Consider the following 17470-nt stretch of genomic DNA (forward strand, 5'->3'; position numbering starts at 1 on the left):
CTGGGAGCCGTGAGGAGCGGCGGTGCAGCCGCGGCCCGGCCCCTTCTCGCCGCGGTCCGCCGTTCCGGGGGACGCTTATCGCGGCGGACCCATGGCGGCCCGGTGGGATGCGGTGAGCGCCGCGGTGCCTCCGTTCTTTTTTCCGCGGGCACCTCCCGCTGCTGCTGGGCTGGCGACCGCGTTGCCCTCTCAGCCCCGCGAAATAGCCCCGGGTTGGGAGCGGGGTGGGCTCTGATAAGGACTCGCTAGGGAGACGGCCTGCTGGGGGCCTGGGGTTGTCCGCGCCGTGCCCCTGCTGCCCTCCCCCTTCTACCCCGGGGCCCCTCAGGCTTAGCCCAGGCCGCACACCGGTTGCAGGCCCTCGCAGCCACCCGCACCATGCGCTTCCCGTTCATCTTCTGGTTTAATTTGTCCTAAACCTGCATTCTGGGGGTAAAACAGCTGTAGCTTTCCTTTCTTTAGAGGATAGGGTAGATATGGAGTTACCCTGAAAGGGCCAGGGCATGATGTGTCATTGCAGCTGTGTTCCTGTAACTGCTTGTGGTCTTTTTCTCCCTTCTCTCAGTGAATTGCTGTTTTGTGCTGTGGTAGCTGAGAAGAGCAGCTCATCATGCCGACGGTGGTGGTGATGGACGTGTCACTCTCCATGACACGGCCGGTGTCGGTGGAGGGCTCTGAGGAGTACCAGCGGAAGCACCTGGCAGTACACGGCCTGACCATGCTGTTTGAGCACATGGCCACCAACTACAAGCTGGAGTTCACGGCTCTGATGGTGTTCTCATCGCTCTGGGAGCTGATGGTGCCCTTCACCAGAGATTACAACACGCTGCAGGTAGGGTTCGTGAAACCTGAGGGCAATAAGTTGTCAGTGTTGTTTCAGAATCACAGTGAAATGATGAGATTTCATACAATCCTATACACAGTGTCTTAAGTCGAGTATTTTATCCTTATTTGCTTTCACCTATCCTTAAAATAAAGATAAAATACTAGGCTACTTTACAAGTTATACCTTTACAGGTGACTTCTCAAGTGTGGTTACGTAAGTTAAAAGTGGGAATGGAGAAAACCAGGAGGAGAGGGCTGCCTGAAGAAACTTGTATATAAATCAGTGGTTCTGCAGTGTTCATGTCTTTCTGCTGAGTAACTCTCCATATAGAAGGCAGCAGACAGGAACATCTGAAATGTTTTTGAGTACAGGCTTTTAACTGTATGTAGAAGGTGAAATGGGTGAAAAAGAGGAGAAAGTGATTTTAGACCTGGCGGGTATGACGGACAGTAGGGAGACCATGAAAAGGAAAGAGTCTGAGAGAGAAGTTTTGTATGAATGCTGTAAGGCACCAGAAGTCTGAGTCCTCTCAGAATAATACATAACGTACCTGATTACTGTGTATACTATTAACAGGAAGTGGTACTTCAGTGTCACAGGACAGCATGGATTAGGTTTGTCAGTTGTGGGGCTGTATGGTGAGGTCAGTACACCTTGTGCTCTGAAGTGTCTTGTCTTCGTGGTCTCGTTAGTGAGGCCTTGTGCAGAAAAGAGATAAAGCTCGTTTTGTGAGATAAGGTGGTGGTTTGCATTGTGTTTGGTGCTTTTTCATTGTAGCGTTCTTCCAGAATGCAGTTATTGTTCCTCATATGTTGGAATGGAATTGCAAATAAATACTTTGTTAGGCATTGCTTCAGTTTCCAGCTATCCTGTATCTTTGAGGCTTTTTATTTTCTCCCTAAGAGCTGTGTTCACAACAATTAGTTCCTTCAAAATCAGCTGTTATATTTCTCTCAAGGCATTGCTCACTGTTTCTTTGTATAAGTCATGTATAAGAAAAGTACTGACTTACCAGAGAAGTGGGGATAACTTTTTTAGGTTTCCTGTTAGAGATATTTTACTCAGCAATGATCAATCATGTGTTTGTCTTTATAGGAAGCCCTAAGTAACATGGACGATTATGACAAAACCTGTTTAGAGTCGGCACTACTTGGGGTTTGCAATATTGTCCAGCAGGAATGGGGTGCAGCAATTCCTTGCCAGGTATGACCGATATTCACTGTTCTTAATATCTGGCATATTCTTAGTGTTCCCTGGAAGCTGAAGAAAGGAAAGTGAATGCAATTTGATAACTTGGGATACTCACACCACTCAGCCACTGGTACCACAGAAAGACAAAGAATTTTTGTTCTGGATATATCTGGGATATTAACAGAAAGTGGTGTTTATTATAATGTTAAGCAGCAAAATCCAGATAGTTCTATGTAGAAATGTGTTGTAGCAGAGAGAGAGATGAGTCTGGGGACACTGGGTATCAATGGTGTTCTCTGTATGTTGTAAAATCTGGCCCAGAGTCCTCTTTAGGAGGCTTGGCTTTTGATGCAGTCTTCTGTCCCAGGAGTCCTGGTCGTTTTGGAAGGAGTACAGTCATAAATGCAATAAATTTTGTCCTGGTGATTTCTAGGGCTTGTAACAGTTCCAGATCTCAGGCAAAAGCATGGAGCACTGCTGACTGTGTTTTGATCTGTTTTCTCTCCCTGATTTTGGTGTGCATCTGCTTGCGCACTCCATCCAGCTTTAGCAGCTCCCAGCATTCTGAATTGGCTGCCTCTGCTTTTAGCCCTTGATTTTCTGAATTTGCCATCTCTCGTAGTAGAATCTAGTGTTAGCCCTCAGTTTTCTGAGGCAGTAAAAACCTGTTGCTCTTTGGGTCAGGATTTAATTCAGTAATTTTGCAGCTCAGTAGGCTGGGAACATCTCTCAAGCAATAGTCCTTTAGGAAATAGAGGTGGAAGTTTATTGTCTGGGCAGTACTTTGTAATATAACCAGGAAAAAAGGCACCTTGGACAAGCAGACATTCAACACAAAGAACTGGAACGATGTAAAAGCCAAGCATGGATTAGTTCCCAGCAATCTCATCTCCTATTTGTGTCGTTGTTCATTGTACTGGAACTCCAGGTTATTGTGAGGAAAGGCAGGGGAGAATGTACTGTGCAGAATTCTGTAACAGTAAAAAGCATTGCTGCTGAGCAGCACATCAGATGGTTAGTGGGGAGATTAAGAGAGAGTAAAAACCTGGTTGTAACAGATACACAATTGCTTCAGTTGGATTTAATTTTCTTACTTCTCAGCCAAAAATATAATGCCTGCTGTTGCTGTGCTGTTTTGAAGGAGGAGCTGCTTACTCCTCTGGAAACGACTGGGTCTCAGCTGAGTATATATGGCTTTATATGGCCATCTATAAAGTGTGTATGACCTGCTAGGGCAGATTTCTACAAGGAGTAACTGTAGACTAGCTGTAAAATGAAAGAAGGTGCATTTTCTACTTCTGCTACAAAACATGAGCATCTGTATTTGTTGGCAAAGAACTAAAGTAATACATATTATGTTTTGAACGGTTACTATGGCCTGTAGTGGAACTTGGACTGTCTTCCAGCTTCTGCAAATGGTTGTGGTTGGCTTTACCTTCTGTCTGATGGTAAACCTGAAGCTCCTGAGTCCACCAGCAGCACCTTTTTGGCTGCATGATTACTGTGCTTTTAGCTTACACTTAAAAATGGCAATGCTCATGCAGACCACGGTGTGTTTCTAGCTTTGGATTTTGAACTTTAGTACAATTTAAGCCTTAATGCAGTGAGATGTATGTTTATAATGTGTGTAATTCAATTGCAGTGGTTACATCTATTATTTCTCATTCATGTGCCTGGAAAGTTTACTCTCAGTTCTTTAGCAGAGGATCTGCACGGTAAGTAGGGACTTGCAGTAGAGAAGTGCGTATTGCTAGGAAGGCTGCTGAAACCTGTCGGTGTGTAGTTGCCCTCTACAGATAGAAACACGTCCCTGCCTGAAAATGCTTATCTGGCCTCTCTCTTTCAAGGTTGTCCTTGTCACTGATGGCTGCCTGGGGATCGGCAGAGGCTCCCTGCGGCACTCATTAGCTACTCACAACCAGCGAAGTGAAAGCAATCGATTTCCGCTGCCTTTCCCTTTCCCTTCCAAGCTGTATGTCATGTGCATGGCAAACCTCGAAGAGGTGACGTCTTTAGCATTTACCTTCTTTGTTATGCTGGTTAATTATTGTTCTTATCTGATCTAATAATCAGATTGGCATGAAGTATGCATTGATATTCTTGTGCTTAAAGCTTATTTGATGTTCAGTATTTAACATTGTTATTTGGTAAAATTTAATCGTAGTATCTTTTTTGAAGATTAGTTTTGCACTTGCAAAGTTGCCTGTCTTTATTAATCATATCAGTGTCTGCCTGGAGAATATTATGTAGTTTCTATTTATTTATATATTTTCTATACTCAATTTCCTATTAAATTCCTGAATAAATGACTTAGGCTGCAGAGATGCTCAACACTGAAAACAGTAGAATTGTTTGGAAATTTGAATAAGCAGAGCTCTGAGTCTGCAAGAGAGAGTGCTCAAGCCAACTGCTGTTCATTTTGAGTGAATATATGTCTTTGTGAATCTCTGTACCAGCTCTGAAAATCTGCAATAGTTAGAATTCCATTAAATACAAACATTTCAAAGTAAACTCATATAGATTAGAGTTTCTTAACTTGGGTTTTATTAATAGCTTTGTTTTTATCTTGACAGCTATGCTGTCATGGATATAGATGGATTTTCTACTTAGGGATTCAATAGATATTTCATCTTCAGGGTCTCTATCAAGATTGATCCTCTCTATTAAGCAATGGGTTGAAGTGTTGTTTACACATCACTTCTTGGTACAATGTTTAAAGTAAATCTGTTACTGAGAACTTGAGGTGCTTTCACAAGCATCCTCTAGAAACTCAAAGCAAACGATTTATCTTTCCTCTCATAAACTACATTGTCCTGAAGGAGCTGGGGACTTAAAACCCACATCACTTTATTGGTAATTGTAGGGCATTCCTGTGCTCTTGAAGACTGAGAGTTTTTGTGATTGTTGGTTACTTGAACCTCACTTTTGAAGCAGAACTTCGTGAGATAAAGCGATGTATTTTATGTTTCTGGTCCAAATGCTGCATCTGCATGTAAATGCATCATTATATTTCCTAGCAGGCAAAGAATATTGGTTTATGCAGAAAGGAGTAAGGTAACAACATTTTGCTTTGTAGTTTATATTCTCTGAAAACGTGCTGGTTAAGAAAGGTCAGAGTAAAATAAATGAAAATAAAGTTTAACCAAAACATTTTGCTTTGTTTGTACAGCTTCAGAGCACGGATTCCTTGGACTGCTTGGAACGCCTTATAGACTTAAACAACGGGGAAGGGCAAATTTTTACCATCGATGGCCCCCTTTGCCTGAAGAATGTACAGTCGATGTTTGGGTTAGTAGACGGTGTCCCTTGTGAGATTTCCAGTATAGAAAACAGATGTAACATAAAAAGAATGGATGATACCTGATGATTCCATTTCTTTCCTTGTTCTAGAAAGCTAATAGACCTGGCTTATACGCCATTCCACGCTGTTCTTAAGTGTGGCCACTTAACGTCTGATGTGCAAGTATTTCCCAGACCAGAGCCTTTCATTATAGATGAGGAAATAGATCCAATTCCTAAAGCAATTAATACAGGTAACCATTTTTATTTTTATTTTTTTGCTTCTTAGTTAAATACATTTGATTTCAACCTTTTCACTATTATATCTTATCCTGTGTAGTAATTGTTTCACCTGCTTTCTTTCTGCAAATATCAATCACTGATGATGTAGTTTCTTGGTCTGTGTGACACCACACAGTTCTGTGTTTGCCTGGCAATGTGGTTTGTGAATAACAGTGTGTTTGTGTTGGAAATGATGTATGTCATGACATTATATATATGAATACTTATGTTTTACTATCCTAGTGAAGGTCAGGGTTCTGCTGTGCTGCCTTAGTCACTGCTTCAGAAAAGTAGCAGTGTAAAAAGCAGTGGTGTTGAATTGGCTCTGAATACAATCAGCGGACTTCAACCTGTTGTCTCTCCACAGATCTAGAAATCGTTGGTTTTGTAGATATAGCTGACATTTCTAGCCCTCCCGTCTTATCCAGACACTTGGTACTGCCTATTGCACTTAACAGAGGTAAGCAAATTCTTGTACTGATCACTGCTTTAAGCTTCCCCTGTAATGGCTGTGGTGGTTTTATTGAGAAGGAAATGTTACGCTTTATGCCCAATGTCTCTAAGGACACGTTTACATGTTTGTATTAAGATCAAAACCTTGTACACAAGATCTTTCCTTTTCTGAATAGTGTGTTCTTTGGGAAAATCGTTTGTACACAAGGCAGTGAATTAGTAGAGAGAACAGTGTCATTATGCCATTGTTCTTAGTAGAGAATATTAAACGTAAAGCTACAAATACTTTATGGGCCATGAAGTATGTGGTGTGAGATGAATAATTAATACCGGCTTCTAAATGGTTCTGGGAATGATTTCTTGCTGTGAAAAATCTGATCTGAGTAACATCTAGGTTGCTCAGTTGTTCTTCAGCATTAATTGCTGCTCACTGAGTCTAAGTACGTATGAATCCCTACAAGCAAGTTGTGTAGGCTTCAAGAACAATTGGGCATGTTTGTGGCTTGCAGCTACTTGTCTGCTAAGAAGGGCTTTCCGAGTCCTTTTGTCAAGGTCTTGGAATGGAGTTAAAAGAAACTGAGATTTCTTTTGGTAAAGAACAGTGAAAGCACCAGATGTGCTTCCATCTCTGCATTAACGATCTTATCCTGCTAGGCCTTTCATTTTAAAAGATATTAACAGTTCTGTCAAATCTGTATTTCAATTGCTAAAACACAGTAAATTTCTTGTAATGACCACAAATTGCATAGGAGAGGTGGACTTGAAATTTAGGATGCTTTGGTTCAGAAGCAGCTTTGTTGTTAATTGCCACTCTTGGTGCCTTTGCATTTCACTTCTAGTTTCCTCAAAGGTTTGTTTGCAGAGTTATTTGTTAAATGTGTGAAGTTTTGTGATCAGAGTGCAGTAGAATAATCATGTAGCATTATAATGTCACTTTGTCCCAACAGTTAACAGCCATTTGTTCTACAAAAGTGTTTATTGAAGGTTTTGTTGTTGAATAGAGCTGTTTTTATTCAGTCTCGTCCAGCTGAAGCAGAAGGGTTTGCCAGTCACTGCCACTTCTGGCTGCTCTTTTTTGCTCCCTTGTCTGGGATTACCTGCCCTCTCATGAAATGGGTTGGGTAATTTAAATAACCAAACAAATAAAAGCATGGATCTTGATTAACACAGTGTATTTTGACTGACACAAGCTGTGGAGTGACTGTATAAAGCGCTCTGTGAGTGGATCAGAGGGCAGCTGCAGCCAGGTGGCTGGAAGGTTAGGAAGTGCTGGTAGTCTCTTCAGCCACTGCTGCAATAAGCACTGGTGGTTGCGTTCAGAAAGTCTGATGTTACAGTACCATCAGTTCTCACAGTAGCTTGAGCTTGGAAACAGCAGCCTTTCATAAGAAAGAAAGACACTTTAAAAGTACTTTTGCAGAATGGTGCTTTGAGTTGAAGGTTCTTCATGGCAGAGGATACGGGATGGTAGTGTCGTGGGTACAGAAGTAGCGTGTTTGAATTTATGTTGTCCCTTTGTTTGCTTTCCTTCCCCAGAAGGTGATGAGGTGGGACCTGGGATCACAGATGACACCGAAGATGAGAATTCAGCTAATCAAATTGCTGGGAAAATTCCCAACTTCTGTGTTTTGTTACATGGGAGCCTGAAAGTGGAAGGCATGGTGGCTGTCGTCCAGTTGGGGTATGGAGCTGGATGTCTGCCTGAAAGATCTCTCTTACTTTGCTCATTTATGCTTCGCTCTCTACAGAACTTGCAGCACTAGGCAAAGCCATGGATTTTTAACTGTAGACATGTATCTGCCAGTGTTAATTACAAATAATGACTCTCCACACAGTGGAAGAAAGGCAAATTCTGTGTTAAGACAATTGGAAAGTGTTCAGACTTTGGGATTTGCTCTTTTCAATAGGCCAGAATGGTATGGGATGCTCTATTCACAAGCTGATAGCAAGAAGAAATCAAACCTCATGATGTCACTCTTTGAACCTGGTCCAGAGCCCCTTCCATGGCTAGGGAAAATGGCACAGCTTGGACCTATTTCAGGTACTGGTCACATTCATTGGGGTGACTTTGGAATTCAGCATTTTCTTGCATGAATGGCCTTGCCAGATCTTACTCATCAAGTCTTTTTATTTCCTTTTTTCCACCAGATGCGAAAGAAAATCCTTATGGAGATGATGACAATAAGAGTCCTTTCCCCTTGCAGCCCAAGAACAAGCGTAGTTACGCACAGAATGTTACTGTGTGGATTAAACCAAGTGGCCTTCAGGTACAGATTTTGGACTTCATGCTTTACTCTAATCAGCACTGGCTTTCTCAGCAGCAAAATGGAGTCTGTGTGTGTTTCCTCCACTTGATGTAATTGCTTTATTGCTTTCCTTTCATTTTTATAACAACTGCCTCTGTAAAATGCGATGATTAAAATGCAATCAGAAAGCATAGCATCTTTAATGAAAGCTGCATCTGGCTTCGTTTATTGGATTTAATATAATTACTGCTTGTTTCAGTCTTTGTGAGCTGCAGTCTTGTCAGTGGTCAGGATTGTTTATCAATAAGTAGTTGTGGACATTTTTCTGCACCTTACCCGGCGGTTGACAAGCTCTTTTCTTTCTTTTCTGCAGACCGACGTGCAGAAGATCTTGAGAAACGCACGGAAACTCCCTGAAAAAACTCAGACTTTCTATAAAGTGAGTCGTGTTACAGGCCAGCCTGAAGTTTTGATCCATTGTGATAGTGGTGCATCTGAGCAAGGAGTACGTACTGTCCGTGTCTGTGCAGTGTTCATTCTGTGCAGCACTTGGAGAGCTCTGCAGAAGCACGCATTGTTCTGTAAAGAGACGCCTTGGATCCTTTTTATGGACTAGTTAAAGTGAGACAGGGAAGTCTGGTTTCCTGCCATCACATTTTTTGCTACGGTGACAGACATGTCACTCTTACAGGTGACCCTCGTGATCCCTGCCACTTTGATGGTGAACTTCAGTGCAGATTTTATGCTTTTGTCCAGGCAGAAATAAACTGAGGGATCAATAGAGGAATAAGAACATAAGTGTCAATCTGGACCATAAAGTATATGCTGTGGTTTTTTTTGCTTTTACTAAAGAAGCAGAGAAAGAAAATTCCAGGCACTTCGGCCATATAAAAATCCATAATGTAGGCTGTAGGCAGAGGTGTAATTGTTGTTTCTCTTGTAAGTGAAGTACTGAAGCAGTTTATTATTGTAGTCTCCAGAGACCCGAAGAATGAATACACTGCCTAAATGCGCACAAGCACCCATCATAGTTTACAATGAAGAAAAGTACATATTATGTTTTTCTGGGTACTGTGGTTAGAGGCAGCAGTCAGTGAGACCCAAGTTGGATGCCACTCCCAGCAGGGACGCAAACAAAACAAGCATGCACAATAGCTGAATGCACAGAAAGAAGTGAGGGATTTCTAAGAAGGGATGAAGGGAAAGGTAGCTGTTTGCCTGTGCCACTATAATCCTCAGTCCTGAAGTGTTTTCTTGTCATGAGAAGTTAGGCATCTTGCAGCAGCTCTACTGAACACAGGTTATTTTCCTTTAAGTGAATCAGCTTGCATTTAAAAAAAGAAAAAGAAATGTATATCTTTTTAAAGCCACCGTGAGCCTTTCTGTAAAGGAGTTTTTGTTCTTTGCAGGAACTGAACCGTCTAAGGAAGGCAGCTCTGGCCTTTGGCTTTTTGGACCTCTTGAAAGGTGTGGCCGACATGCTGGAGCGGGAGTGCACCCTGCTGCCTGACACGGCTCATCCCGATGCGGCGTTTCAGCTCACACATGCTGCTCAGCAGCTGAAAGTGGCAAGTACTGGGGCATCAGAATACACTGCCTATGATCATAACATTGCTCCACTGCAGACAGACTTTCCCACTACCAGCACTGAAAGAATGTAAAGTCTCCAATTTGGGAACTTCTCCAGACTAAGACTCGAGTCACTCTATTTTTCTTGTCCTGTTTACTTTCTAGAGCTTCTTTAATTACTGGAACTTCCTATTATAACAGGGTCCTTTACTTGCATTAGTGCTCTCAAATACATGTAGCTAGTCTATGGTAGCTTCAGTCAGGCCTGGCAACCCTAGAAGGTGTTCTATAGTGATGGCTGTGTTGGATGATGGGTGGAAGTTACATGTAAGAAGACAGAGAACGTGGCATCACAGGCTTCAAACTTCCTGTGGCTTTTAGCCTTCCCCAAATGTGGTTGAAAGATAAATGAAATCAGTGGTAAAAGCATATTAAAAAGGCAGCTACTGGTATTTTACAGATGGATTTGAGTAGTCCAAGGGAAATGCGTGCGAATCACTGTACAAGATCAGATGCAGTTAATTTCAAGGTGTTATCACTAACTGCTAGTCCGTGTGGCAGTAATGAACACCACTGGCAGTGCAGTGCTAATGCATGTGAAGGTAACTTAATCTTCCGAGACAGATTTTTTTATTTGTGTCATTTTAATAAAAAGGAATTCTTCAGGAAAAGTTTGTTTTGTTCCATTCTTGGAGCAGCTTTGCTGTGTGCAGCCGTAGGCACGTACATGCCTAAAACATCGATGTGGTGTTTTGACTTCATTGCTTATCATGAGAGTTAAGTAGTAAATTATACAGCTTTCTGCATTGAGGGAAAGAGCAAACAAGTGAGCTGATGCAAAATTTGGTTGTAAATCTTTATTAATAGAAACACATTCTTTCTGAAGGACTAAAACTCAGTCATTTAAGATCCATTACAACTTGTACGAGGTACCACAATTTCACTGAGAAACATCATGGATGAGTACATACAGATTTTATAACAGAAGTTTAAATGCCCAGTAAAGGAATTAAAAGTGTGAAAGGGATCCCTGCTGTTCCAAGCCAGCTAACTCAGTCCATCGTTGTACTTCAAACATACATACAGTGTGTACTGTAGTGAAATAGTAGTGTGTAAATAATGCTCAGCTCTTGAGAAAGTTACCTGCACTCTTCTCTGCAAGTGAGCCTCAAGTATCTCTAAAGAGAAGTTGCATCATGCCTCTTGTTGACAAAACACGATTGTGAAATGCAGTGTGGAGCTTGTATCAGTTCTTTGTTACAGTCTCTTTATAACACTATTTCCCTTTTTTACAGTAATAACCACTGGGTCCATGTCATAAATAGTAAGCTGTTTGTTATCTTTAAGTATAGAAAATAACTTCTGGGAGGATTTGTATCATTTCACAGTACAAAAAGATAACACAAGTAGTGAGATGACACTTCAGCTAATCTCAGCTTTAGTGCCTGATTTGGATTGCTGGCATTGCTTGCAGTATCCTGGGGACAGCAGCAGCTGTGAAGCAGCTTGTTTATAACCATAATTTTTCTAACCTGGATTAAAGGGACCAGAGGAGTCTGGACTCAACTACAGGACACTAGGTGTGAGGAAGGGCACGTGGAAATGAAGTCAACTGAAACAAAAGCTTCCAGGTGAGAGAATACATGACCTGGGATGTGAAGGGAACAGCTTGTGTTTATGGCAGACACAGAGGAGAGGGGCCCTTCAAACCCTAGGAGGGATCTCCCTTACTGAGATACACGGCATTAAAATAATAGATTATTTGTTTGACCCACCACTCCATCCCATCAGGGAACAGCCAAGAAGAGCGTATACATGATTTAAATGTGCAGCTGATAAAATGAAGTAGAAGGACATTCTTGGTTGCTTTTTCAAGGCTATAAGGGAGCTACAGCCCTGGTAGGAACTATTAGAAGAGTTCAGTCTCCCAGGGCAGCTCCAGATTTTTACTCTGTATGAATGGGATGGAGTTCTTCTGGGGTTCACAGGAGAAAGCTGGTACCTGTATTTCCTTGTCTCCTTATGTTTCAGTGCTGACATTATCAATCAGGAAAGCATTTCTGACCAGGGGCACGGCGGCAGCTTCCTTTCCCTACTGATGCTATAGGTATATGAGTGTTGGTACGGTCCACAAAAAGCTTCTATTCTGTTAAGACTAACCAAGAACCAGATTAAACTGGTATGGTAGTACTTCATTTGATGCCAGCTACTTACAGTTTTAATTCTGCAACGTCATTATGCTGCCTAAGAAAATAGGGTGTGGGTGCTGAGCAAGTTCACCCCAACCGTTAATAACACCCAAACACAGTGACATCAGGCTGTGCTCCTCTTACCATCAGGATGCACCCCAGGAACAGCATGGGCCAGCTAATGGTATGTCCCAACATCAGAAGCCCTATCTGCATGCAATACTGAAAGAGCAAATATCCAATTAAAATATAAACGCTATTTCTATTTAGTGCTGCTCCACCATTTATAAGCATATTATATGCAGATAACAGGATTTCTCCCTAATACAGTAGTCAATAGGATACAAGTTTAAATGCAGCTGTTCAATGATAAATGTCATTCATGCATTTGATTGAAAGGGAACAAAATACAGCATATGGGAATGTTACCTGAATTCGCTATGAAATCATGAATCTAGTATGATCATGTAATTTTACAAAATTCTTTACAGTGGATAAAACCATAAGAATTAGAGGCTTATCTTGTCATTGAGATAAGTTAAATATGAAAGCACTGAAGTCCTCCTTTACTTCATCTTTCTCTTCTTTGGTCCAAGGTGCTGTTTCCTTTGCTTGTAGAGATATCGGAAGTTTACAAATAACCCTGAAAAATAATGTTTAGACAGGACATGTCTGCATCACTCTAAAGCTAGATGGCTGTATCAAACCAAAGAAAAAATCAGAGAAAGCTGCCCTTTCGTTTTCTACAGTGAGAAATACAGCTAAATATCTTACCTAAAAACAAGGCTATAAGATACATCTGAAGCAAGAATGAAAACTGGATTGTGACGTTCAGTGGATTTGGCAGTCCCAGACTAAACTTTCCTGTTTCACTGAAGATGGGAATGGACTGAATGAGACAGACAGCTGAAAGCAGAAAACCGTGGTTACCAAACACAGGTAAAATGCTCACTATTTTACTTGTTAACGTTTGAATCAAAGCTATTTAAGGCACATAGTATAATGGTAAGCAGAATAGTATAATTGTAAGCAGCTACATCAGGCAGTAGAACAGTTCAGTTACAGAAGTCTAAGCATGGTAAACTTGCCTGGCAAGACACTGTTCTTGTATACAGCCATGTAGCCTGCAGGGCCTGTGCCAGCAGTGGTTACCATGTTGAAACACTCCCAGAAAGGAAAGGGGTATAGTTTCTCCTGTACTAGGAATTAAGCAATGCACAGCCTACTCCTGGCTCACAGAAGCAAGCTCTGACAGGTATGATTACATGATTGCAACACATTTCTTGTATCTAGATGCTGAGCAGCGACAGGCATTTAAAAAATTCCGACGTTGAGACAGAAGAGATCACTATAAAGCCCTCTCCCTGGGCTTCAAAGCTGAAGGGGAGCACAGCCCCGTTGGGAAAGCACTGTGCTCATTTCAGAACAGGCTAGGATGCTTTATAGGAAGAACTGGCACCTGCCTGTTCTGTGCTAGTGATTTACAAGGTAAGTGCAAGGTCTCTTGAGCTGGTACAAACTCCAGCACAACTGACGGAGCAGATGTAGCAGACAAAAGCAAAAACAGTGCTTTAGATCAGCGAAGGGAAGTGAGTGTTGCCTTCCTGTAACGCCTGCATGGTCTGCAGTGCACACTTGGTCACTTTGTTCCACTAGCCTTTTGTTGCCTTTACTTTCCTCTCCAGTGCCCAAAATGATGAGTTTTATTCATGTCAAATTCAAGAAGTGTTTGCTTCAGTAAGGAAGATAGAAATACTTATATCTGGTTCAGCTCAAAGCACACATCTACTTATCTGCTGTGCTGTTCTATTAGTCTTTAGTCCAGCAGCCAAACAAATAATGGAGATATTTGCCCAGAATTAACTTCATGTATTAAACATTTTTGGGCATACCTTCTGCCAAGCCGCCTAAAGGGTAGAGAGGGATCCAGCTGGTGTAACGGAGCCAAGTTAGAGGTTTCCATTCTATACCCATGCATGAAAGCATGTAATAGGGATACCTGAAGCCAATTAAGCGTGAGAAGAAACAGATACTGTTTAAAATAGAAGCTGCTACCAGAAGTTTGCATATATCTGCAGTATAGAATAGTCAACATAACTCCCAGGTGACACAAGAATAATCAAAAAGTGTTTCTGTGGCTGTTGATGGACTCACCCTTATGTAATCTGCCAAATAATTAATGCTATTATTGTGATCGTTTGGATGAATTCGACTGCCTGACTTGTCGTGAATAGACTTTTCAAAATATTTTCTTTGGAAAGAGAAATAGAGCACAATGCAGCTCACTTAATCATAGTCTAAGCATACTTCAACTAGAGGGCCACATTTTCCAGCAGGAAGCAACGTGCTTTTTCAAGGCAGTATTACCTTTTAGACTCCCATATTGTCCCAGCTGTTGGCTGTGACAGCCAGTGTCTAAAGGGGATTTTACTCGCTGGGGCCAATCTCTGTGCCAGTCTTTCAGAAGGTACAAAGATCAAAATCTTCATTAAAGGTTCATGGAAACAACCCCACTGTTGTGCACACACCCACTTAAGGAAAAATCCCACAGACCTGAACAGCTCAATGATGCTCCAGAAATAAAACAAGAAGAACACCACAGCTTTGCTCTGCATTTCCTCTAAGCTTCCGAGGACAACAAACAAAATGAAGTTTCTTCCAAATACCTGTTTAAGGAAAACAAGTTATGGGACGCTCACACTCTTCAACAAAAGATCAAATCCTTGCTTTCAAAACCATGTGGATTATCTGCTTTTCCAGTCCAAAACAGTTCTGTACTCAGTGTTCAATTATGCAGCTGAGCAGTCACCTCTAATTTTTAATCACTCCTTTTTCTTTTAGATCCAAAGCAAGGAACCTCATCTTAAATCATTTAATGTCACTTTTATGCACAACAACCACAACTGGGATACAAAGGAGGAATCAAATCAAAATCGTTTACTTTTTGTCAGCTGATTCTTTCTTTTGTTGTTCCAAATTATCTTACTTAGCTGACAGAAGAAGACAGCCTCCCACAGCAGAGAATGGGAAGCCTGGATATCTCCCTCTTGACAGATTCTCTAGTTCAGTGACAGTAAGATTATATCACTTAGAAGTAAAATACATGTTTACTTCAAACACAGGATGAGCAAGAAAAACCTTAAAATACTACCTGTATTACAGCAGGAATCAGTGGTGATCTGACTAGTCCTATTAGTGAATTCAGGATTTCCATTAACGCCAAGGTCTGACAGAAGTACATCATGTCAGCAATAGTGTGAAATGTATCATAGAAAGAATCTGTAAGACACAGGAAACTGTTTTAAGGACAAACAGCTTTTTGTATGCAGGAAGCACAGCTTTTGATACCTCAGCAGAATGAAGGATTTTCACTTCAAAACCAAAAGGTTCTGCCCAGCTTATTTTCAAAAAGACCAATATTGCAGTAAGGGAGTTTTCTTCCATCTGATTTCTCTACATGTAATCTTGGTGGAGTACAAGCATCGTTTGTTAGAATACACATCTGTCATTTCAAGTGGAGAGTATTTTCCTATCCTTGAATATGTGATGGTTTTCGTTGTGCACTTTGGTGATGGATTTATTACTTTATTTCCTAGATATGTCCTCCTTTAGACTTTGATATTTAGGAAGTATTGAAAACAACACCCTGGAATGTGATGAAGTAGTGCTTATTACTTGCCTTTTCCTAAGATGAACAGTCGGACTGTCATGTTGACAAAAATCCATGAGAATCCCAAAAACTGTACGAGATTATACATTATTAAGTATCCTTTCTTCAGGTGTTTGAAAGCTGAAATCAATCAGAAATGCATCAGATGAGCAGACGGTAATAGTAAACGCTCCAAGCTTTCTGTGAGAATACAGCTTACAAAAAGGGAAACTATTGATTGTGGCAAAAGGAGTAGCTGTGTGCTTTGTGAGTTCTGCCTGCTTTTATCATCCTTGTTAGTCTGATTTTTCAACTCCTTGGAATCTGCAGGCAGATTTTATTATCTCAATTGCTCGTAATGCAGGGATCCTCCAGCACGCACCGAGCCACTCAAAGCTGCTCCATGAGATCACAAATGTGAGCAACAGAAGCTTTCTGAACCCCCATCTCCCACGCTAGGAAGGCACAGTTACTTACGGTCTTTTGGGACTCTGGATTCTATTTTCATTTTGTTAATCTTTTCTTCTTCCTTAAGATGAAGGATAAGGTTTTAGTGAGCGTTACTGTAATTAGCAACTGATTTGTTAACTACCCTACTGCAAAGCTAGTAGGTTTAAAACTCAGTTAAGCAGCCAATTGCTAGAGGGCTTAAATGTTCACCTGCATAAAACGGAGCACATTTCTCACCCACAGTTAATGGTAATGTAAAAGGTAGAGGGTGTTAACTGGCTATACAGCCTTCACTGTATGTGGTGCTCTAACAGTTAGTTAGATGCTTTTGCTGAAAAAAGCCCGCTGATTTCTGTGCTTGCAATTATTACTGTTTCTTAGAACTGTTCCCTAAAACGTTTCACAGCCCACAAGGGACCTGATGAGAACTGAATACATCCAGTCCAGGCTCCTCCTGCCCTTCACAGCTGCTTCTGTTGTTGGAGCAGCTCTTTTGCCTCTTCACTAACCTCAGTGGCTTGGAGGAGAACAGGGCAGCACTTGTTTTAAACCAGTTAAGCAGAAATGTAGCCTGTTCTGTTAAAGTGCTTTCCAAGATGGGCTTTCACCCCCCTGCTGTATTAAGCTGCTTGAACTTACCATATGGTGGGAATGCACAGTCAGAGCCAGCCCTGCAGCTCAGGAAACAGTACTATGTCAGTACACATGGAAACAAGTCCCTGCTTTCTAAACAAGCAATGCCCAGGACTGGCGTCTGACATTAATCTGACCCTTGTGGATCAGCACACAGGACTGCTAGGGTGTAGGGCAAGAAATGCAAGCCTTCAGCTGCAGGCATCAGCCAGCACTGAGCTAATACACAGCAATCCTTGCTTTGTAACTGGCAGCACAAACCCTCTGAGCCCACAGGACTGACCTTCTCCTTCAGTTCCATTTCAGCATCCGATTCATCTAACCAGCGATCAAAGTCCGGAGCGAGGAAGAGCGGGCGTTTCTCCTGCTTGGTGAGTCTCTCCCACCAGCTACTCTCCTTTTTCTGCACAGTGATGTTGAGCTGCCTTTGAGTCACCCTGCACACGGGCTGGGGGCAGACACAAGAGTACACGTCAACAAGAGCCCTAAGAAACAAGCTCCGAGACTGAGCTGATACCTGAACCTTCCCCACCAACAAAGCAGAGGTGACATGGATTGCTGCAGCACAGACGTCTCCCTGTTGCCCATAACATGCCATGGAAACCAAGGGCAAGGTGAAGATGGCAACAAAGATGGCTATGGGACTTGTGATCTGATGACCAGTTGGAAAGCCTGCCTGCACTGCACAGCACTATTGCTACCA

General features: G+C 41.9%; 2 protein-coding genes across 3 annotated transcripts in view; one reads left to right on the plus strand and one right to left on the minus strand.

Annotated features, from left to right (window-relative positions):
• INTS14 (integrator complex subunit 14) lies at positions 1-10695 on the plus strand. Of its 2 annotated transcripts, none has more exons than XM_072345784.1 (12): positions 1-112; positions 566-832; positions 1922-2029; positions 3865-4020; positions 5187-5305; positions 5408-5550; positions 5946-6038; positions 7568-7712; positions 7939-8072; positions 8180-8298; positions 8651-8716; positions 9687-10695. In XM_072345784.1, exons 2-12 carry the CDS (start codon positions 611-613, stop codon positions 9936-9938), a joined length of 1557 nt encoding a protein of 518 aa, XP_072201885.1. In that variant the 5' UTR covers positions 1-112; positions 566-610; the 3' UTR covers positions 9939-10695. The 2 variants fall into 2 exon arrangements, with proteins under 2 accessions (XP_072201885.1, XP_072201886.1); XM_072345785.1 differs by having other exon boundaries at positions 7571-7712.
• The window catches only part of HACD3 (3-hydroxyacyl-CoA dehydratase 3), an 8926-nt gene continuing 2135 nt past the window's right edge, over positions 10680-17470 (minus strand). The window contains exons 4-11 of the mRNA XM_072345787.1: positions 17051-17215; positions 16162-16213; positions 15715-15825; positions 15187-15314; positions 14589-14701; positions 13928-14034; positions 12810-12941; positions 10680-12678 (exon numbers count right to left, since the gene is read on the minus strand). Coding sequence (XP_072201888.1) covers positions 12602-12678; positions 12810-12941; positions 13928-14034; positions 14589-14701; positions 15187-15314; positions 15715-15825; positions 16162-16213; positions 17051-17215 — 885 coding nt within the window. The 3' untranslated portion in view covers positions 10680-12601. The remainder of the gene's footprint in view (positions 12679-12809; positions 12942-13927; positions 14035-14588; positions 14702-15186; positions 15315-15714; positions 15826-16161; positions 16214-17050; positions 17216-17470) is intronic.

Source organism: Excalfactoria chinensis, chromosome 10, assembly GCF_039878825.1.
Source record: "Excalfactoria chinensis isolate bCotChi1 chromosome 10, bCotChi1.hap2, whole genome shotgun sequence".
Lineage (NCBI taxonomy): Eukaryota > Metazoa > Chordata > Aves > Galliformes > Phasianidae > Excalfactoria > Excalfactoria chinensis.

Coding starts and splice junctions, on each gene's coding strand:
- INTS14 (XM_072345784.1), top strand. CDS start 611: ATGCCGACGGTGGTGGTGATGGACGTGTCACTCTCCATGACACGGCCG. Junction 833..1,921: donor GAGATTACAACACGCTGCAG/GTAGGGTTCGTG, acceptor TTGTCTTTATAG/GAAGCCCTAAGTAACATGGA. Junction 8,299..8,650: donor TTAAACCAAGTGGCCTTCAG/GTACAGATTTTG, acceptor TCTTTTCTGCAG/ACCGACGTGCAGAAGATCTT.